Source organism: Papilio machaon, chromosome W (assembly GCF_912999745.1).
Source record: "Papilio machaon chromosome W, ilPapMach1.1, whole genome shotgun sequence".
Lineage (NCBI taxonomy): Eukaryota > Metazoa > Arthropoda > Insecta > Lepidoptera > Papilionidae > Papilio > Papilio machaon.
In genome coordinates, this window is record NC_060015.1 from 10,106,005 (window position 1) to 10,128,195 (window position 22,191).

At 36.4% G+C, this 22,191-nt stretch overlaps 3 protein-coding genes and 1 long non-coding RNA gene across 4 annotated transcripts; 2 read left to right on the plus strand and 2 right to left on the minus strand.

The window, feature by feature from the left end:
- Positions 1 to 792: 792 nt before the first annotated feature.
- On the minus strand, positions 793 to 4,184 carry LOC123723143. The gene is made up of 2 exons (XM_045685700.1): positions 3,748 to 4,184; positions 793 to 1,832 (listed from the first exon to the last, which is right to left on the minus strand). Exons 1-2 carry the CDS (start codon positions 3,968 to 3,970, stop codon positions 793 to 795), a joined length of 1,263 nt encoding a protein of 420 aa, XP_045541656.1. The 5' UTR covers positions 3,971 to 4,184.
- A 154-nt stretch (positions 4,185 to 4,338) lies between these two features.
- LOC123723144 (coiled-coil domain-containing protein 157-like) lies at positions 4,339 to 14,041 on the plus strand. Its single transcript, XM_045685701.1, has 8 exons — positions 4,339 to 4,389; positions 5,843 to 5,928; positions 6,324 to 6,480; positions 9,327 to 9,428; positions 9,536 to 9,659; positions 12,424 to 12,560; positions 12,874 to 12,958; positions 13,377 to 14,041. Exons 1-8 carry the CDS (start codon positions 4,339 to 4,341, stop codon positions 14,039 to 14,041), a joined length of 1,407 nt encoding a protein of 468 aa, XP_045541657.1.
- Positions 14,042 to 14,760: 719 nt separating this feature from the next.
- Positions 14,761 to 18,804, minus strand: LOC123723145 (protein MEMO1-like). The gene is made up of 5 exons (XM_045685703.1): positions 18,781 to 18,804; positions 18,591 to 18,661; positions 17,578 to 17,690; positions 15,085 to 15,196; positions 14,761 to 14,862 (listed from the first exon to the last, which is right to left on the minus strand). Exons 1-5 carry the CDS (start codon positions 18,802 to 18,804, stop codon positions 14,793 to 14,795), a joined length of 390 nt encoding a protein of 129 aa, XP_045541659.1. The 3' UTR covers positions 14,761 to 14,792.
- A 1,039-nt stretch (positions 18,805 to 19,843) lies between these two features.
- Positions 19,844 to 21,038, plus strand: LOC123723376. The gene is made up of 3 exons (XR_006756719.1): positions 19,844 to 19,901; positions 20,386 to 20,502; positions 20,983 to 21,038. It is a non-coding gene; the product is annotated as an uncharacterized LOC123723376 (long non-coding RNA).
- Positions 21,039 to 22,191: the final 1,153 nt, after the last annotated feature.

The window sequence follows — 22,191 nt, forward strand, 5'->3', positions numbered from 1 at the left end:
CTGACCGAACACTTCCTGGTGTGGCTGTTATGCCAGCTTCCTTAAATAGAGTCTTTATCCAGCCTGAAATTACTGTTCGTGAAGCGGGTTTTGCAATCCCTCTTACTGTAATAAAAAGTTTAAATGATTTTGCTGTATTACGTCTTTCATTTAGCAATGCTACAGTCTTCTCTACCCAAAATACAGGATTCAGATTACGATTATTTGTGTTTGAAATCAATTTCCAACCAGACTGTCTGTAATCATTGTTGTCAGTTTTTGAACCAAATTCCGGCCAAAATACTACACTATGTTCAGCCATAACAAAATGCTCAGGATCTACTCTAAGCAAGGTGAGGTCATGTACACGCCTTCCTGAACACAATAGTAATAAGAGTGCTGTATGCCGTGAAGTCTGATATACATTATTTATGTCTATAGTGTAGTTGGCTAAAAAGGAAGATAATTTACTAACATCCCAAATAGGTGCTTTGGAAATCTTTGGAACTTTAAGAGCGATCGATTTACAGATGTGCTTTACAAGAACATGTGAGCTTAACTGACTCGATGTTTCTGAATTACATAAGGTAGAAACTACTGACTTATGTAGTAGTATAGTGTTATACGATAATTTATGTATTAAATATAAATCTGATAAAAATTGTGCTAGTTGCGCACCAGTGGGGTTTTTCGGGTTAACGTTTTTATCCTTACACCATAAAGTCCAACGTTTCCAAGCCACCTCGTAAGTTTTTAAGGTTGATTTTCGCCAAGAGTTTTTAAGTAATGATAGCTGATCAATGTTCCATGATTTTATAGCTTCAGTCCACCCCCACATCTCCAAACTTCGAGTGTCAAGGATTCTACTTTCTGCGGTGGCAGCCCCGTTGATGTGTCGATCAGACGATTGTGCGAATTGTTCAGAGTGAACGGGGCTTCGAGGGATCGGGCTTTGAGGTCTGCGCGCCAAAACACTCTCTCCCACCGTGGAACTACTATCAAGAATATTCCTGTTGACTGATTCAGGTGTGCCAGAACTTTGGGGATTAAGAACGGCGGGGGAAATACCCACGCAAGTGGATAGTTCCATGGAACACTGAACGCATCGTGAAAGAGAGCTTGGTGATCGTTCAAATCCCGAGAGACATAATTGTACACTACGTGAGCAGTTTTCGAAGCGAATAAATCTATCACTGGAGTACCCCATTTCGCAAACACCATTTCCGCACAGGTCGGTAGTATGTGCCACTCTGGAGGTTGACGGTGACGCGAAAGGTGGTCGGCATGATTGTTGTACTTGCCCGGAATGTAGTGAATGCTGAAGTGTATTTTGTGATGGTCTAATAATTTCAAAATTTGGTAAGTTATGTTCATTAGTGATATGGATTTCGTACCTCCTTCTTTCCGTAATTGAGCGACTGCAGTCTTGTTGTCGCACTGTATGAGCAGCGAGCTGTGCTTCATTAAATGAACATGGGTCTGGAGGGCGTGTAAAATGGCCAGCATCTCTTTCTGATTCGAGTGTAGCCGTTGTTCTTCTTGGGACCAGCTTCCCCAGATCGCAAGGTCTTTCAGTTGTGCCCCCCAAGCTAGGTCTGAAGCATCTGTTGCCAGAAAATGAATTGGAGGAGGATAATGTAAAGGTGTTGACAATTGGCAGTTCGCTTTCCACCATTCCAGTTCCTTGATGACATTTTCTGGCAGATGATAGGCTTTCTGCGACGTTTTGGGCAGCGAGTTCAGGAACATTAACATTTGTCGATGGTGAAGTCGACCTCGTGGTACAACAAAACTTGCAAAATTTAATAGCCCTATTGTTTTTTGTAGTTCTTTTACACTTGCTTTTCTTTGCTCTAAAATCAGACTTACTTTTGTAACAATGGTGACTGCCTTTTCCTTTGGAAGAACTTTTTGATTGAGCCAGGGGCTCCATTGTATGCCTAGATAAATTATGCTCTTCTGGGGACTTAGAACTGATTTTTCGAAATTGATTTGCCAGCCTAAGCTCTGCAGAGTTTGTATTGCGAGCTTGACGTGGTCTTGAAGTGTGTGTGCGCTTTGATGTGCCATCAAAAAATCGTCTAGGTAGACTAGAACTCTTATGTTCCATTTTTCTCGTAATGCATGAGCCACCCAATTTGTGAGAATTGAAAATGTTTTCGGAGCTGTGCTGAGGCCAAATGGTAGGCAAGTCATCTCTAGCAATTCTTGATTGTAAACGATCCGAAGGAAGCGTCTTTGTGACTTGTTTACTTTGAGGTGAAAATACGCCTGAGATAAATCTATCTTGCACATCCAATCCTGAGGTTGTAGAAAGTCTGGCACGCGGTGCATGTTTATTAGGTGGAACGGTTTGGTCAGTATGTATTTGTTGAGCGCTTTGAGATTGAATATAGGTCGGGCTGATCCGTCCGGCTTGGGCACCAGGAACAGAGGAGAAACGAAGCTTGGTGAGAGCGGTGCTACTTCTAAAATACCCTGTTTTTTCATCTTCTCTACAATTGCTGACATTTCTTCTGAGAAATGAGTTTGAAAGCGGCCTTTCATTATTTGTGGGTATACAAGGGGTGGCTTTTGAAAAAATGGTATGCGATACCCTTGGATTAGTTTTATTATGATTTCTGGTGCCTCCATTTTCTTCCATTGCTGATGATATTGCGCTAACTGACCTGCCCGAAACCGTCTCGAGTCATTGTCTATTAGATCTATTTTGAGTTCCTCTGGAACCTCTTTGTGTATTTGCACGTCCTTTGTTACCTCCACGATCGGGCCGCGAGCCTCGGTTGTGAAATGAACCACGCCCATTGTTGTTGTTCGATGTTGGGTGACTTCTAGGAGGGTAGTTAACATTGTGGCATACACCCCGCGAGGGTGAGTTATAAGCATGCATTTGTGAGCATGGTTCATGGTAGCTATGTTGAGTTCCACGCGATGAAACTACCGATCTACGTGCGCCATGCCCCCGCGAGGGGCGGCTATTAGATTGGTTAGATTTTGCTTGCTGAGAACCATCATTTTTTAGAGGCCAAAATGCTTTGCGGACCCCACCGGCTTTTTCGAGCGTCGATGTAAAAGGTTCTGAATCAAATATGTAAGATGTAGATGGTGGTATTCTGTTCAAAGCCGCTTTGACCAAAGGATCTCTAACCTGACTTGTTATTGATTCGCGGCGCATTTCAATGCTTTCAGCTCTATGGCCACAAACCAATTGCAAGAGGTCGGATGAAACTTTGCAAAAATCGCCTTTACAAAATAGTTGGTCAACCTTGCTACTCAAATTATCGAAGTCAAGATTATTTGTATTCTTAGCCCATGAAAGTAGACCATGAATGGCTTCCTGCATAGACTCTTTTTGTTTGAGTATGCAGTATGTAATGGCGGCATATGATTTATCAGCGTAAGCGAGGTGACGTGAGGTATCGAATGTTTTTACCTCCTCGTTTATTTCAAGGTCTATAAAACCTGGAGTATGATTATACAGCTTTTGTGTTTCCGCATATCTAACGTCGGACCATGAGGCGCTACCTAATCGCTGTACTTCCAAAAACTTTTTTAAGAAACCTTCAGATGTTTTTGGAATGGATGGTTCTTTTAGTTTAGTTTCGATATCAAAAACCAAATTTGGATTAGAGTCATCGTGTTCTGAATTTATTTCATTATAATCTTGATCAAGCTGCTGATAAAGTTCGTCACTTCCGGTATGAATTGACACATTGTCATTACATGCAGTGTTAAAATTATTAAAAGTAACGATTTTTCGAAGCTCACCCATTTCCTTGAATAACTTGTCCATCAATTGTTTTGAATGCTTGCCACGTTTACTTTTCTTATGCTTGTGGCGACAGGACCATCTTCGTTTGTTGTCCGACGAGGATGAGCTTGTAGAACTGCTGTTGCTGCTGTTACTGGAGCTGCTGCGTCTCCGCTTGTTGGCCTCTCCACTAGGACCGGCCACAGCCTGTGGCTCAGGTGTTAAGGTCTTCTCATTCATTACTGCAAACGGATTTTGTTAGACTATCTTTTAGACTTCATTATATTTAAAAGAGTACGATTTTAAATTATTAACTGGTAAATATGTGGTTATATTGAAAATAACTACACAACATATTTGAAACGAACGGCAAAAACCGTTAAAAATCATACACAATTTTAATCACTTACAACTGTAGTATTATAATTGTTGTCACTTACTTACTTTTCTTGTAGTAATTTATTATTTTATTTTAAAAATTTTAGTATTTTAACCACTTTTAAAATTAACAACGTTCGCAGAGACAGACTTGCTGCGTAGTTGTTGCTTCGACGGGAACTCAAACGCCAATGATCCAAAATGGCACGTCATATTTTAAAGAAACTAAAATGGCGGCCAACCGCCAGGTGGCGCCACTTAGCCGGAAACATCCCTTGAAAGTACGAAAAACTGGTAGAAATTCGACGGAAACGGAAATGCTCTCTCATAATAAAGCTTCCAGTTACGGTCAAGTTGTTTAATAAGCGATGTAAACAAAGTCACTAAATTTCGCAACACATTGTGAAGTTAAACTCAAAATCTAGTAGTCTTTTAGTTATTAAAAAAAAATGGGACCCATCTGCAAGCACTACCTTTCGTTTGAAATAATTTTTATCAAAATCGGACCACCAGAGGCGGAGCTTCGCTATTGCGGCGAATCCAGGTGGCCGTTTGCTCGTTTGCCACCTTATCATATAAAAAAAAACATAAAAAAATACAGTCGAATTGATAACCTCCTTCTTTTTTGAAGTCGGCTGAAAATACAAAAAATAACTTTATATATTTTATCTTCAGAAAAGAAAGGGTTTTCTGTATGTATTATGTATTTAGCATTAAGACATTTGTCAGTTGTATTACAAATTGCAGTAATTCTAACCGTACATTTCCACTGTTGCAAGATTTGTATTAAAACATGATGTGGTCTCTTTTGTCAGAAAGAATGAAAGGGATGACTTTTTTACAGTTACTTGCATGGGACTTAGTAAAATTATGACTAAAATTTTCATTTTATATTTATTATTTTTAAAATGCTTTGATCTGAAGATATTGGTTACACATGGAGTGTCCAAATATTTGACATCTTGTGAAATAATATTAATTAAAATATTAATTTTGAATTTATCGAGTTTTATTATTTTCTTTAGTAATATTATAAAGAGGTAAGATTTGTTTGTTTGTTTGTTTGTCATTGAATAGGCTCTGAAACTACTGAAACTACAGTGTAAACTCTTTATAACGTTATCCTTTATAGCAATAAACTCCCTGTAACGTTGAAGTGAGCCCAACTTGGCTGGTTTGCGTTAAAACTCACATATTGAAACACTCTTTATAGCGATACGCCATTCTCTATTACGAAAAATGTGTTCATATTTGTAGATAGTAAATATTTATTATCGGTATTATTGTTTATGTTATGTTATCTTGCTAATTTGGTTGTTTTTTTTTGTTCGCTCCATATAACGACAACTCTCTATAACGATATATAACTCTTTATAACGAACGTTATAAAGAGTTTACACTGTATTTGAAGAATTCTTTCATTGTTGTAAAACTACACTAACACCGGGTGCCATAGCTTATGTTTAGTACTAGATTTTTTTTAATTCCGCCCAAAGTCGCGTGCAACTGCTAGTTATTTATATCAGAGATAAATTACTTTGGTAACTGTTTATTATGACTACCTGTATACAAATACATTCTGACTGATTTTGAAGAGTGAGTTGTCATTTGTATTCTTTCTAAAACGTTTGGAGGAACGTCTGTCACTAGCACAGGAAGCGCGCAAGACGAGCGAACAGAAGTCATCTACATTGCAGACTGAGTTGAGTACATTACGGCAACGTACAACATCAGCGCGCCATCGCCGACCTCGACAACTTGAGGCAGCAGTTAACAAAACTGAAGCAGGAACATGAAGTCGTACAGATCGAAGTCGACAGGTAATTTACTGCAGAAACAGTTTACCAAACACACTATCATCCTTGTCATTCTTTAAAAAAAGGTGGCGATATGTTTAGGTACGACTGTGTTGGTTTCAGAAATTCACAATAACTGGAGGGAATCGTCAACATTTTCTTTGAGGAAAAAAAATTTAACCAACTTTGTTTAAATTAGTTAACATTGTTTAAATAGACATCTATTGTTGTCTCTGATTTTTCAAAGACAATGTGACAATTCCTCATATGTCAAAAATACAACATTAATACAAGTGCACTGCCGAAATCCAGATTCAACGACAAATGATAGAGAACTTAAGCAATATTGGCGATAAGTAATAAATTAGGAATTCGCTCTAAATTTTATTTGTCCTAACGATTTCCCACTACAAAACTAGATTTCGCAACGACATCAGGAAGTTGAAGAGCGAGCTACAGTACAGTGAAAAGCGGAGGATGCACGCTGAAGAGCAAGAGGAGTTGTCAAGCCGCGAGCGTGCGCAGTTAAGAGACGAGCTCACGGCACTGCGCACGCACAACAACGACCTTATGACCGTATGTATACTATTGTTGCATCTAAGCCAATAGATGGCGTTGTAAAAATATTTATATGCGAGCGCTTCCCATTGGCTGTTAATCAGCCAATCAGAAACGTTGCAGATTCGATTGTCATCTTAACATCTATCTACCTATGCTTTTCTGTGTCGGGTAGGCCCAGTATGTATTTCAATTTTATATTTTTCTATCAGCAGTCATTTCGATCGTACATATACCTTAACTTATCCATCTGTCCATTCTTATTTATAATAAAAAGCAAATTTCAGTAAATTATATCAAATTCTCTTTCCTTAAAAATTGCACATAATATGCAGAACAATTTTTTAAATCATTCATCATAGGTCTAGAATCTAAGTGCATTCAAACCAACTGTTAAGGTCTATTTTTAGATTAAAAGACGGATTTATTACGAAAAATGTTTAAAAACTCATCCGAGCCAGTTTTTGTAAGTTAAATTGCGCCATTGTTTACATACGATGAACGAGGGAACAAAAGCCAATGCAAATTTCTATAACCGTAAAATTCCACTGTCGTAACATTTGTATTGACACATATAATTGTCATTTAAAACATTAACATTGTTTAAACAATATCGTTATACAACTTATACAAATATTGATGTAATCATACTTCATATTAATATTATAAACTAGCTTTTATTTCGTCCGCGCGGAATAAAAGAAGTGCACACAAGATAAAAAAAGTTCCTATGTCCGTCTCCTAGTTCTAAACTACCTTCCCATCTATTTTCAACTAAATCAGTTCGACCGATCTTGAGTTATAAATAGTGTAACTAACACGACTTTCTTTTATATATATAAGATGCCAATGTTAAGATGGATGGATGTTTGTTTGAAGGTATCTCCAAAACGGCTCAATGGGCCTCGATTAAATTTATCATAGATGTAGAACATGATCCGGAAGAACACATAGGCTACTAATTTTTTTTTTATTATGAGCGGATAAAATCGAGGGCGATAACTAGCTCACAAAAAATTCTTTTCGTAATTTTATCTGTTAAAAATGTTTTCCATAACAGCAAGGAAGTGACACATGATCATGTAAAGATCGTTCATATAATCGTCCTTTGTTATAAAAATAGTAGAACTTATTTATATGATTATAAGAGATATCAAATATAAGATGCTGGATGTATTGCTTTAGTCAACACTCAATGAAATGATTGCATTATTTATTATTTACTTGGAACATGATGCAGTCATCCTGAATTCTGCATTGTTATGTTTGTGTGTTTCATAAACAAGACAATTGTTGGCGTTTGCAGTGGACTGTATTGTTCGGTTACATTAAGGTTACATCGAGGTCACAATGAAACACGCAGTTTTTGTCTTCGGAGGTCAGCGGCGCAAGGGGGATCTTCTTCTGTCTTCAGAGGCCCGGTTGGATCCCCGGTTGGATCCCACTCGACGCCGGATTTGTCCGTCTTATATACTCTCCGGCGCCGAGTGAAAGGTTCAAGGTTGGACAGAGAAGGATGCCCCCCCCTGCGCATGATTCTCCCCATTTATTTTACTTATTTACCTTATATACAACATTTTCTATTATACACTTATCAATTTACATATCCTTTTTCCATTTACCATACTTTTACATTGTTCGTACAAGACATATTCGATTTATACGCGAAATGCCATCGTTAATCACCTTCCCCGCCTCCACCGAGGGGGGAAGTATAAATATCGAGCGCCCCCCCCGCATTCGCCTTTATTTTCATTCTGGGGCTCGATCCTTAAACATCTACATGAAATTTACTTTACTATTGTTATTTTCACTACATAAACTACGGAATAACATAAAAACATATTTAAAAATGTATATCCTTAACCTAGTCAATTTCAAAATGATATTACGTAACTTAACAATTAAATTATACTTTTAACTTAAATAAACTCTTCCAAGCATCTAAATATATACATATTCATCTTTTACTATTCATTTATGCAATTATACTAATCTTAACAACAATATACACGAGAAAATAAGCATTAATAAACATTCTACTATTTACATTTTACAACTTGCTTTCATAATGATGCTTAAACCCTCTTATGCGATTAGACCCCCGTGGGCCGCAGGGTCCATTTTACGCTGTCGTGCACAAATAATAACGAAGTAACAGCCCGAGCCGAGGCTCCTGAGGGAGCCCTCGAGCCTAGTTACTCTTAAACGAGGTTTAGGCTAAGCGCCATCTGCGCCCGGCCACCTCAAGCCCGGTGAAACTGTAAATGCCTCCTCAAGGCAAACAGTGACTACTCAGTCACAAAAAAAAAAAAAAAAAAAAAAAAAACGTGCACAACAATCATAGTCAATGCGCCCTCGTATTGTAGCCCAGTTGTATTGCGGACAAGCTAGTGTATTATTGTGTTTTAAATAAAGTGCTATAAAAACTAAGGGAAAAATGTTTTTTAAAAACAAATCATCTGTGCTTGCCAAGTACCAACACGTTCCGCATATGTGATGTCTTACTTCGCATGTATAAAATCGTTGAAAAGAAAATCCAGACAGAAATTAACCAAATATAAAGTTAAACAAATCGTCGCCGCGATGGAATCGCATCAGAAACGGTGTAAACGTAAAATATCTAGTGAAAAACCTGTAGTTAGACCGAAACCGGCGTTTTTGAAGATCGGGACGGGACCTAACGCGTGGTCGCAGCGTTTGAGACTAGCCTTAGCCGCGGATCTGCTTCGAGGCCGTTGTCGTTCCGTTGATAACGCAATCTCCGAGATACATACACATCTGGCTACAGTACGGATATCTTTGAAACCACTAAGTCGAACGTAAAAATTTTATATGAAAAGATGTTTTTATATTTGTTGCAGAATAACAAAGCTTTACAAGAGGCGTGTACGTTGTTGGAGGACCAATTGACAGAATCGGAGAAATTAACAGATTTACATGAAGTGAAAAATAAAGATCTTGAGGTAAAAAAAAATTTGATTAACATTAAGTTATTAATTCTTGTAGGACACGTAGATGTTAAAAGTGTATTGAATTTTTGAGTACGTTGTGATGTACTGTACGTTGGTAGAGCGAGACGCAGCGCATGCGCAGCGAGCTGGAGGCGTGCCGGGCGCGGCTGGAGGGTGCTGAGCGTGCTGCGGCAGAGCGCGCCACCGCCGCCGGGCTGGCCGCACAGCGCGCGACCAGGCCAGGCACGCCAACACACAACTGCAGCTGCTACGAGTACGTACTTAATACTCCACTAACTGTGGCTTTCTGAGACCAAAGTCTCCGTTTAAAACATATCGTTATCTCTGTTTTGTCGAAGATAATGAATGTTATTACATGCAATTATTTTGGACTCGGAAACCCACAGTTAGCAGTAAACAAATAATCACACTCAAGAATGGTTTTGCAGTCAGGCCCTTCTTTTATATTTTATCTACACAATTTTCTTTGGTGACCAATGAACAATTTTGATCGCCTCAGTTGTGACTTTCATGCATAAAATTGCAGTCGAACTTAATAACGACGCTATAATTCGCGGATATACTTATGGATACATAAGACATGTAAGGTGATTAATCGTAGGTTTCTGAGACCAAAATTCTTGTATTAAATATAATATCGTCGTCCCTCCCGTTATTGACAAAAGTAACATAAAAAAACAATTTCAAACAAAATGCACTAAAAAGAGACAAAATAATGTCATGAAAACTCTCTAAACTCTTGTAGTTAGAAGTAGGGGCTCAGTTTTCCGCAACTCCACGATAAGCGCGTATTTTGCGTGTCTCTAAACTCTAAAGAAAGTTCTCTTCTTTCTTGTAACATGTCTATATTGTATAATTATTGTTATTTCGCAGTCGGTGTCGGCCGAAGTAAATAGGTATATAGGCATTTTATATTTGAGATGTATTAGACATACTTACGTTTATGTCCCTACTTAGGCCGAAACCGACTCCAAAATAACAATAATTATACAATATAGACATGTTACAAGAAAGAAGAGAACTTTCTTTAGAGTTTAGAGACACGCAAAATACGCGCTTATCGTGGAGTTGCGGAAAACTGAGCCCCTACTTCTAACTACAAGAGTTTAGAGAGTTTTCATGACATTATTTTGTCTCTTTTTAGTGCATTTTGTTTGAAATTGTTTTTTTATGTTACTTTTGAGTGCATTTTGTTTGAAATTGTTTTTTTTAGGTTACTTTTGAGTGCATTTTGTTTGAAATTGTTTTTTTATGTTACTTTTGAATGCATTTTGTTTGAAATTGTTTTTTTTAGGTTACTTTTGAGTGCATTTTGTTTGAGATTGTTTTTTTTTGAAGTCGGCTATTTTTTTTTCTTAAAATTTTTGTTTTATTTCACAATTTTTAGTGAATTTGAAGTTCAATTACAAATTTCCTTAATACATATAAAGACATAAATAAGACAAATAAAGAAAAGGACTTTCCTATTTGATATGTGTGTACTTCAATTCAAAAACTAATTTAGAATGCAGCAGATAACCACTTATCCTTTAAACAATGAAATAATTATCAAAATCGGTATACAAATTGAAAATTAACGAACTAATACATCGTAGCGTGCCTTTAATTTTGTCCAGCCGCGCGCCGCACTAGCTTTTTTCGAATGCGCGTAGTTTTTAATTATTTAATATCTCCCAAACTAGTGATCAGAATTACATAGTTTAAAGGCTAATGTAATCTGCATTTAATACTCTAGCCATAAAACATATTTATTTGGATAAGGATTCATATCGAATATAATATAATAGCGCCGTAAGCTTACGACGCTGTTTGTCGTGTGCATTTTAATCGAAGTTTGTTCACAATAACATGGTTTTTGTGAGACATCCATAGATGATAGATATATGCCACCCAAGACTTTTATTTAGCAAATTTAAGGATCTATAATTACTCCATACATCATTTTTATGTAAGTCATATAGTTTGACCTACGTAAGCCCAGAAAGCAAAATTGTGCTATTCATTGTAACGCGATGTAGCATTTTTCGTTTCCGCGTAATTTTATTCTTACGATATCTCCTAAACTATTAGACAGAATGATATAGTTTCAATTGCAAATATAATCTACATTAAATTCTCTTGATAATGAACATGTTTATTTACATAAGGGTTAATACTGAACTCGAATAATAGCGTCGGAAATAGGGCATGAATTTAATTGATGTTTCTGAAGAAAAAAATGGTTATTGTGAGATAACTATAAAAGATAGATATATGCTATCGCGGACTTTTATTTAGCACATTTAAAGAGCTACAATTCGCCATACATCATTTTTATGTAGGTCCTATAGTTTAGCCTACGTAAGCGCTGAAAGCAAAAATGTCCCTAATGTTCGCAACAAATTTTGAAGCTATATTCAAAATCTACTAGTCTTCTAGTTATTTAAAAAAAAAAAACAAAAAAATGGGACCCACCTGCAAGCACTTCCTTTCGATTAAAATATTTTTCATCAAAATCGGACCACCAGGGGCGGAGTTTCGCGGTAACACACATAAAAAAAAAAAAAAAAAAATACAGTCGAATTGATAACCTCCTTCTTTTTGAAGTCGGCTAAAAATAGAGATAACAATATGTTTTATACAGGGATTATGGTTTCAGAATGCAACGATAAGTGCGCTAAAAGTCATCATAAGCTCACTATACGTCCCCACTGAGGGACTCGGAGCCTACACTAAGTTGGGGTGACTAGGCCATTGTCAACCACGCTGGCCTAGTGCAGGTTGACTTCGCACATATCTTTGAATTTCTTTTCAGATATGTGCAGGTTGCATCACTATGTTTTCCTTCACCGTAAGAACGTCGGATAAATGTACATATGTAGACCAAAAATCGAAAAACATTTGATACATGCCGGGATTCAAACCCAGGACCTGCAGATTGCAAGTCAAGTGCTTAACCGCTGAGCCACCGATGCTCTGTGTTAATAGTATTTTGTATGTATTGTAGGAACGTCTGGAGAGTCGCGAGGCGCTCGGCTGGCGGCGCTGGAGGGCGAGCGCAGTGCGGCGGCGGCGCGGCGAGTGCGCGACCTGCAGGAGGAGAGCGCCGCGCTGCAGCTGCAGGCCAGCCTCGCTGATGCACAGGTAAACAACACATCACACCGCTATAACTAACGCATTCAACGAGGAAATGCCGCCTCTTGGGCACCCTACCTTGCGAGCGCAGCGATTTGGGGTCGATTTTTTACATTATCTAGTTTTATTTTTAGCTCGGTTTAAGTATATAGTTTATTTAGTAGTTTTAATCTATTATTTATAGTTTTTACAAATTCTTTTTAGTTAAATCTGTGTAAGAGCAACTATACTAAATGCAAGTAAGGGCTGGCGCAAATCATTCCAGCTACATAGTAACTAGGTAGAGAAGGAAATGGTATGAGTTGGAGAAATGAATGTACAGGAGGAGGCGGCGGCGGCGCGCGAGGCGAGCGAGGCGGCTAGCGCGTGGTGGCGCACTAGAGAGACCAAGGCGGACGCAACTTCAGGTTTGTGTAATACATGATAAATAATAAATAATTAAAAGTTAAAAAAAAAAACTTATTTAATCCATTCAGAAAACAAATAATAATATGTGTAAAAAAACAAACATGCTGAAAGGAGGGAAAAAACTAAATAAAAAAATCGAAATTTCCTAATAGGTTTTACTGAATGGATAAGGCCTTTGCTCAGCATTGTGCTTATTACTTTTCCGAAATAATCTCTGTTATATTGCAAAAACCCTTGCGTCACTCCTATTCCTGTAGTAAAAAATACAAAGTGACAAGCAAAAAGTTATTATTTTAGTTAATCGGACTAGATCTTAAACGTTTGAAATGCGACGAATCAAAAGAGACGTATGAATCGATGAATACAATATGAAATTCGTTAAGTTTTACAGAGTATTAATTTACCGTTTGTTGACAGTCCAAAGTGGAGGAAGCGAATCGCAAGAAATGTTCACTGAGCAACAAATTGTTCGGTCGGTCTGGACGTCGGGCAGCCGCCTCGCCACCTCGCCACCTCGCCACCTCGCCACCTCGCCACCTCGCCACCTCGCCACCTCGCCACCTCGCCGCCTCGCCACCTCGCCACCTCGCCGCCTCGCCGCCTCGCCACCTCGCCACCTCGCCACCTCGCCACCTCGCCACCTCGCCACCTCGCCACCTCGCCACCTCGCCACCTCGCCGCCTCGCCACCTCGCCACCTCGCCGCCTCGCCGCCTCGCCACCTCGCCACCTCGCCACCTCGCCACCTCGCCACCTCGCCACCTCGCCACCTCGCCACCTCGCCACCTCGCCGCCTCGCCACCTCGCCACCTCGCCGCCTCGCCGCCTCGCCACCTCGCCACCTCGCCACCTCGCCACCTCGCCACCTCGCCACCTCGCCACCTCGCCACCTCGCCACCTCGCCACCTCGCCACCTCGCCGCCTCGCCACCTCGCCGCCTCGCCACCTCGCCGCCTCGCCACCTCGCCGCCTCGCCGCCTCGCCGCCTCGCCACCTCGCCACCTCGCCACCTCGCCACCTCGCCACCTCGCCACCTCGCCGCCTCGCCACCTTTTAATTCCGCACAGACGAAGTCGCGGGTGACAACTAGTTACCTCTAAGCCTTTGGATTTAATGAAATTTATGTTGTAGGGAACTACGTGAAGAAGTTGAACGTCTGCGAGCAAAACTAGCTGCTAACGATATGTATGTATAAATATATTTGTAAATACCATATTTTCCTCAAATTTAAAATTACCAAGTAGTAATTGTAACATCTCAACTTACAGTCCACCAACACCCAAAAGAGAAAAAGCGATCGAAAAGCCGACGAAACTAGTCAATGGGTATGTTTTATTTTTCATTATTGTTTAACACTTCGCGTGTTTTCTTGACAGCTCCTCGAAATTGTGAACTACTAGAAGGGTCAATAATTAAATAAAACCACAACTGTATTCTGATCTGAGCGTGTCTTTATTTTTAACTCGCGGTCCGTATACATTACCACGCTAACCAAACCATAGTGCGATCTAATAAGAACACTACGCCATATAACTATGAGTTATAAATAGTGTAACTAACACCACTTTTTTTATATATATAAATGCGAATGTTTAGATGTATGTTTGTATGAAGATATCTCCGGCACAACTCAACAGATCTTGATGAAATTTGTCACAGATGTAGAACATAGTGTGGAAGAACACATAGAATACTAATTAAGTTTTTTTTAGTGGTATTTAGATGGATGGATATGAACTAAAACTAGTTGTAATTAGACACTAAGATATATTATCTGAAATAACTTTTAGGTTAATTACTTTTTTTATTGTGGAAGAAGTTGAATTTTGAATACTCACTTTGCTTCTTTCTCCGGTGTTAGAGATCCAACTAAAATTGGTATAATTGTGAAACCGGTTTTATAACTAAAAAAAAAAAAAATACACTATTAGTTGAAATAAAAATTACATATTGTGATAGTAAGAAAGTATCAATTCATTGATTTTTTTTAAATCAAAATTAATTATAGTTACATTGTAACATCCTGTATATTAAAAAAACTGAACCGATTTTGACAAAGTGTCATAAAGGTACAATCGGTTGAGTTTTTTTATTAACAAATAGGTTTTTTTTTTACAATAACTTACTCCTCCATAACTTTAGCGATGTAGGGTAGATGCATTTCTATAGAATGTTCATCTTCGTCCGTCTGTATGTCCATCCATTCGAACTGACGAGTTGCTTCCAATTCGGAATATACTGAGCAATAATATATAACCAGAGCTGGGCATTAACTCGTTAATCCGTTAATCGTTAATTAACGAAGTTAACATTTTCCTTAACGGATTAACTTTTAAGTTAAATTCAAAAAGTGTTAACGCTCTTGTTAACTTCCGTTAAATTTCACTTCCGTTAATTTAGTCCGTTAATTGTAACAATAGACACTTATTGACGTGTTGTCATTTTATTTAAATTATGCATCAGGCTACATTCGTAAGTTCGGCTATGTTCGGCGACCGTCGGCGAGTCGAATGGTGACCGAGAACGAGAGAGAACGAGCGAGTGTGATGCATGTTATACAATACACCGAGCGGCCGGGATAGACGTGATCAAAACAGTACCACAGAATCCTTGTTAGAAAATAGTGACGATTTAACCAAACTTACCTCTATCAAATATTGCGAAGTTTAGGCGCTAGACACCTTCAAAGTTTTTTAATTATTTCACATTTACACAAATATCTCGAAAAGTCTATATTACATTTTATTCACATTAAAACTGGTTTTCATTTATTTAACATCACTTTTTTTTAGAACATGATTTTGTTATAAAACCAACATAAGGTACGAAAGTACTTTATTCTAAATACAATAATTGTACACTTATATATATAGATAAACACTGCGTTGAATTGCAATCAAAATAATCAAGTGTGCATAACTCTTCAACGTCGTAACTAAATTACAACTAAACTTTGTTGGCGACGAAAATGTTTATTTTAATATTGAAGTTTAAAGACAGCAAAAAATATAAAAAAAAATCGTTTATGGTTCATTTGAAAAAGCGTACAAATAGGATTTTTTTGTCATTGCGTAGATAAGAAACAAAGAATGAAAAATAAATTTAAAAATACGAAAGACGAAATGTGCACGCAATAAACGTTCCTCAAAAACAAAAGGGATTTAGGTGTTTATTACCGTCGTTTGTTTTTTTTGGGGCTTCTTCATAGGCAACGAAAAATAATTTTGCATTTTAAAAATATGAACAAAGGATCAAATGGACAGCCGCACAGAGAATACGATAACGAACTCGATGGATTTATGGCCCCAACCCTTCTAATGGTCAGGGATGCACGTGCGCTGCACAAAGACAATAGCGAAGATAATTTGTTTGTTTACAAAAAAAAAAGTATGCGATAAAACGAGAAAGAATGAGGAAAAAGATAAAATAATTATGTTAGTGAAATAATGTTAAATTGTGTTATACTAAAATTAATATATGAAATGTCGTCGGCACAAGTGACCTTTACAATAACATAAAAAACAATCTCAAACAAAATGCACTGAAAAGTAACAAAATAATGTCATGAAAACCCTCTAAACTCTAAAGAAAGTTCTCTTCTTTCTTGTAACATTTATTGTATAATTATTGTTATTTCGCAGTCGGTGTCGGCCGAAGTAAATAGGTGACATTTTATATTTGAGATGTATTAAACATACTTACGTTTATGTCTCTTCTTACTGCATTTTATTTGAGATTGATATTCTTTTGAATATTACCATAATACGAGTATGTCTCACTGTTTAATAGAAAACTTGTGTTGTCTAAATTTAGTTAGTTCTCTAATTCCGTGAAGTTGGATGGTCGATAAAAAAATAACTGAAAAGGTCAATTGTCCATCATTGTCAGTGAAGTATATAAGTGTGTGTAACTAGTGCATGCTATGTCATTAATATCGTACAGGCATTAGTACATCACCCCAATCGTCAAAATTTTATTTTAGTATATTATATAACTAAACTATAGATAGGATTAGCGCTCGCCCGAGATTTCGTAAGCGCAGTAAAAAAAATAGCCTAAGTTCTATAGTAAGTCTTGACAAAATCAGTCCATATGATTCGGAGATTATTCGTATGGCCATTGCCCGCTTGCGCCCTATATTCGTAATATAAACCAAAATTAACTTTAACTGTTAACTTTAACTTGCGTTAAATTTTCTTAAATTAAACGCTTTAACGATTAACGAAGTTAAATTTTTATTTAACGAATTAACGATTAACGAAGTTAACTTTTTGATTAACTGTGCCCACCTATGTATATAACCAATGTAATCATATCTCTATACAAAAATTAGTTGATTTTTTTCACTAACAGATGGCTCTGTTTTTAATTTTAATATTATTTTTTAAGAAACTAAGAAAGACAGAAAAATACATCCAAATATAACTGTAAATGAATGATACACTAGTATTCGAAACCTATAAAATGAAACTTATAGAAAAACAGACAAGGTAGGAGACAAAAGTCCAAACTAGGTTACCCTGTGCTTTAGAATTACTGTATTTAGAAAGTACACAATTAACCATTATTCTTATAGAATTAAGGTAACAAAGTTTCTTAATAATTCGATAATGACTTACTTTGTTTGTCTATTGTAAGGTCGTAGAGTGGCGTCTGATATTTATCCAGAGAGGATAATGCACAGCCTCCCAACCTCACGTGATGTGAGGGACCCAAGATGAAGATACACTTACTAGAAATAAGAAGTAGATTTCTTTCTTTTATATTTAACTAGCTTTTACCCGCGACTCCGTTCGCGCGGAATAAAAATAGAAAACGGGGTAAAAATTAGCCTATGTCCGTTTCCTGGTTCTAAGCTACCTGCCCACCAATTTTCAGTCAAATCGATTCAGCCGTTCTTGAGTTATAAATAGTGTAACTAACACGAATTTCTTTTATATATATATAGATAGATTACCCAACTGCTAAAGTTGGTAATGTTTTTAATTGTATGTCTTGTTTTATGTATGTAAATTCTTTTGTAACTTCCTGTATAGTAAACGACTGAACCGGTTTTGACAAGTGAGGTGTCATTCTTTTCGTCTTCTTACCCTGAGTGTCATAGGGTATATTACATCAGCACAACAAATATAGTGGACATAAGAGTTGAAATTCTAAAAAAAAAAAATTGTGAAAAGAACGAGTTCAAATCTCAATCGCCATAACTTTTTTCATCGCTAATTCTTTTCGTCTAAATCAGGGATTCCCAAGGTGGTCTTACTTGTGGACAAAGCATTGTTAATTCTCACTCTGTCTTCTATTGACCTAAGTCAGAATTAAACATCATTAAAATAATTGATCTTAAAAGTAGGTTATTTCACCATGTGGGGGTCTGAGGTAACAGTTTATTTTGGAACAAAAGGTAACTTGTTCAAAATAGTTTGGGGATCCCTTGAACTAAATGTTTTCGAGTAAAAGAAACAATTATTATTAAGTATTTAGTTTAAATTACATATATATTTTAACACATAGACAATAGATGGCGCTTTTTCATCTATTAGAGCCTCGTCGGTAGGGTTTTTAATATATGATCAAATCGCACTTAATATGAAAAAAGCGATCATCAGTGGTTAATATCAAATCATAAACTTACACAACAACTGGACTGACTTGTCTATACGCGAACGCAGCGCACGCGCCGCAGTAAGAATCAGGGGGGTGAAACTTCAATACAAAAGTATGAACAAAAGTTAATGTATGGAAAGTAGGGCCATCTATAGGTCACATATACGAAGCAAATTAGTAATTGTTACATAATTTGAGATAGATGGAGACAGTTAGGCCAGTGACAACGAAAGTATTGCCATAATAAAAAAATCAAAGAAATTATAGATTAAATCACCGTTGTTACTAATATATAAATACGATTATTTTGAAAAATAATTTCTTGACAATGTTGTAATTGAACAGGTACAAATAAGTATATATATTAGTTTAAAACTGAATAATTAAAAGTTTAAAATTGATTAGTTATAAATGGAAATCATTTTTAGGCAGGCTGGTAATACAAGTGACAGTTACATTATAAAAATCAACACAAGTTTTCAAAACTTAACGGTGCGCTGTTGTGTTTGATCAATTTTTGCTTTTTCGGAATACTTGTGCTCTCTTTGGACTATTTGATATTTGCCTTTACGAATTGACCCCGCTATTGACTCTGGACTTATCTTTGCTTATTATTATTGACCTTGGCGCTCTGACTACTTGATTTCCGATTGTTCAACGGTTTGGCTTTGTTGAAAGGTGATTAACAGCATCAATCATGCAAAGAAAGTGTTATTTTGCTTGTGAATTTAAAGGTAAGTTCTAAGTTTGTATATCCTACTTAGCCTACTTATCTTCTATTTGTTACACTTACTATGAATATTGGCTATCGAAAAACTTCAAGCATAATCTCAGACTGAAAACGAACGTTTGTTTGTTGGGCTCTTTTAAATGGTATTAAATGATAACTGCTGCGCATGATCAACCGCAAACCGAAGGGTTGCAATTGCGTTACTGCAATCTTTTAAAGATGGCCCTTGGCTACATAACACACTAGGCAAAACACAAAAGTACAACTTTTACTTCTGGCTTGTTTTGTGATTAACTCTGATACCTCCTTTGCCAAGATGGCCAATGTGTGCAGCAACGAAGATGTTATTGCTCTAACACCTTTAATTCTTATTTCAATAATTTATGCTATGAATTTTTATTTTAGGACCACTGCACTCATTTCCATCACCAAGTTACCCTCACGAGGATAGATTCAATAAATGGAAATCTGTCCTTGGTGAAGATCTGAAAAATAAGGGCAACGATTATATACATAAGAATGTTCGTCTTTGTAGAAGGCATTTTGAAGGACACTTCCATACTTCTGGTAATAGACTTACAGCCAATAGCATTCCTACTTTAAATTTATGTAAGTAGTTCTGTATTTCAGTGTATATTAAAGTATAAAATTATGTGAAACAAAGGTTAATATGGTGGTAATATTGGACAAATTTTATTTGTCAGTTAATAAAATGGCAGCAGATGTGTTTATGAGTTGCTTGCTATGCTGCCTTTATGAGTAAAGGAAATTCATTTCTTGAATTTCTAGATTAACTCCGAGATAATCAATACTAAATATATAATCAATGCAATACTATGAGGCAATTTTAATGCAATTAACAGTCTCTGTGCCTGATCGTTATCTGGTTGTGTCATATATCCATTATCCGCATTGAGCTATAACAGTAAAGGAACAGTGAGTGCACTTAGGTCACATATTCTTGTGCACTATAATCTTTTATGTATTGATCTTTTTTTTTTTTTGGCTGCCAATTCGGCCACAAGTACATTGTTTTTATTCTAGTATTAATGGCATTTATCTCTTTAATTGAATACTTTTATATTCATTTCAGTTGTTAATGATGGGAGTATACCTGTTACTGGCCTGGAACATCAAACTGTTCCTGATGTTATTTCTGTACAAATACCTTCATTCTCACGTGGAACAAAAAAAGTATTTGCAAAGAAAGGTAAATTAAATATTTAACATATTTTCAGTGTTCAAGGCCATATGTATATTCAATAATAAGTAAGATGTTATTGCTCTTGCAAAAAAATACCGTTTTTTTGTAATTTTTTAATAATAATAAAAAATATCAGAGATTAGATATTCTATTATAAAAACGAAAGAAACTTTGTTACGTTTTGACGGCTGAACTACCAACTTTTTGTTAATAAGAAAGCTTGAGCACATGGCAAGATCCTTATATTCCAAAAAGATTCCGAAAAGAAATCTTGTTGAGTCCTCTCTGAACAGATGTAAATTATTGAACTGATTGTAGATTTCAATTTTTTTTTATAAAAGATTAAAACAAGCCTAAGTTGAATAAAGTTATAATTCTGGATTTCTTTGAATTTCAATGCACACACATTTGCTTTTTGTCACTGTTTGCAAACTTAATCTTTTGACTAGTAACATTTATATCTAATAGTTATATATTTTTTCACAGAAATAATGAAATTGCCAAGCGAGTTATCGAAGCTCAAAATAAAGCTTCTAAAAGAACGATTAAAATGTAAAACTTATAAACAAATGATAAAAAAAGCTGAAAGAAATTCTCAAAAATTTTTGCATGTTATTGAGCGATTTCCGGAGACTTCATTTTTATTTACAAAAATGCAACAACAGCATATTAAAAAACCTAGAGGAAGAAGATTTTCTATTGAGGAAAAAATTTTGGCCTTATCTCTTTATAAGCAAAGTCCAAAAGCATATAATTTTATGCAGAGAATTTTTGTTCTACCATCAAAAAGAAGCTTGCAACAAGTTTTAAATTTAATTCCTGTCGAACCAGGGATGAATAACGTCATTCTAGAAAACTTAAAAAGAAGGGTAAAGAAATTACCGGAAGAGAAAAAATTGTGCACATTAATATTTGATGAAGTTGCACTAACCCCAGGAATGCAGTATTCAAATATCTGGGATCAAATTATGGGGTTAGAGTACCCCGAAAGTGGTAAACATATAAAAATAGCAGACCATGCTTTGGTCTTTATGATTAAAGGTATAAAAGCTAAATTTAAGCAACCTTTATGCTTTACATTTTGTCAAGGTGCAACAAAAAAAGAAATATTAAAAACCTTAATTACGGATGTAATTAAAAAAATCCATTCATGTGGATTAAAGGTAGTTGCAAACATTTGCGACCAGGGAGGACCAAATATGAGTGCAATTAATAGTTTGTACATTGAAACTAAGGAAAAATATATGCGACAAAACAAAGAATACCAAAGCTTAGCTTTTGAGGTTGATGACATAAAAGTTTTCCCAATTTTTGATTCCCCTCATTTGAAAAAAATGTCAGGTTTATTCAAGGTGGTAAAGTGAAAATTGCCAAATGGGAACATTTAAAAATGTTATTAGATGTGGATGTTGGTGAGGATGACATAAGAATGTTAAATAAATTAACTGAACTGACCACGTAATAAAAGAAAAGATTCCAAAAATGACTTTACGGTTTTTAGCAAGTATGTAAAACCTTTGAAACATTGCTTACCAGTATTTTCACTGAACTGTCCCTTTTACTGAAATGTCTTTTTGTCAACCCCAGTTTCTTATCAGTTTTATTTTCTTTATTCTTTTTTAATGAAATATACAGCGTGTCGTTACAACCGTGACAAGAAATGAATACACCTCTAACGCTACTTGCCAATAATCA

Coding starts and splice junctions, on each gene's coding strand:
- LOC123723143 (XM_045685700.1), bottom strand. CDS start 3,970: ATGAATGAGAAGACCTTAACACCTGAGCCACAGGCTGTGGCCGGTCCT. Junction 1,833..3,747: donor CAAGTTATTCAAGGAAATGG/GTGAGCTTCGAA, acceptor GTCTGATTTTAG/AGCAAAGAAAAGCAAGTGTA.
- LOC123723144 (XM_045685701.1), top strand. CDS start 4,339: ATGGCGGCCAACCGCCAGGTGGCGCCACTTAGCCGGAAACATCCCTTG. Junction 4,390..5,842: donor GCCGGAAACATCCCTTGAAA/GTACGAAAAACT, acceptor GTACAACATCAG/CGCGCCATCGCCGACCTCGA. Junction 5,929..6,323: donor GTACAGATCGAAGTCGACAG/GTAATTTACTGC, acceptor CTACAAAACTAG/ATTTCGCAACGACATCAGGA.
- LOC123723145 (XM_045685703.1), bottom strand. CDS start 18,804: ATGGCAATACTTTCGTTGTCACTG. Junction 18,662..18,780: donor CAATACTTTCGTTGTCACTG/GCCTAACTGTCT, acceptor TTTGTATTGAAG/TTTCACCCCCCTGATTCTTA. Junction 17,691..18,590: donor CAAGTCAGTCCAGTTGTTGT/GTAAGTTTATGA, acceptor TCTTATTTCTAG/TAAGTGTATCTTCATCTTGG.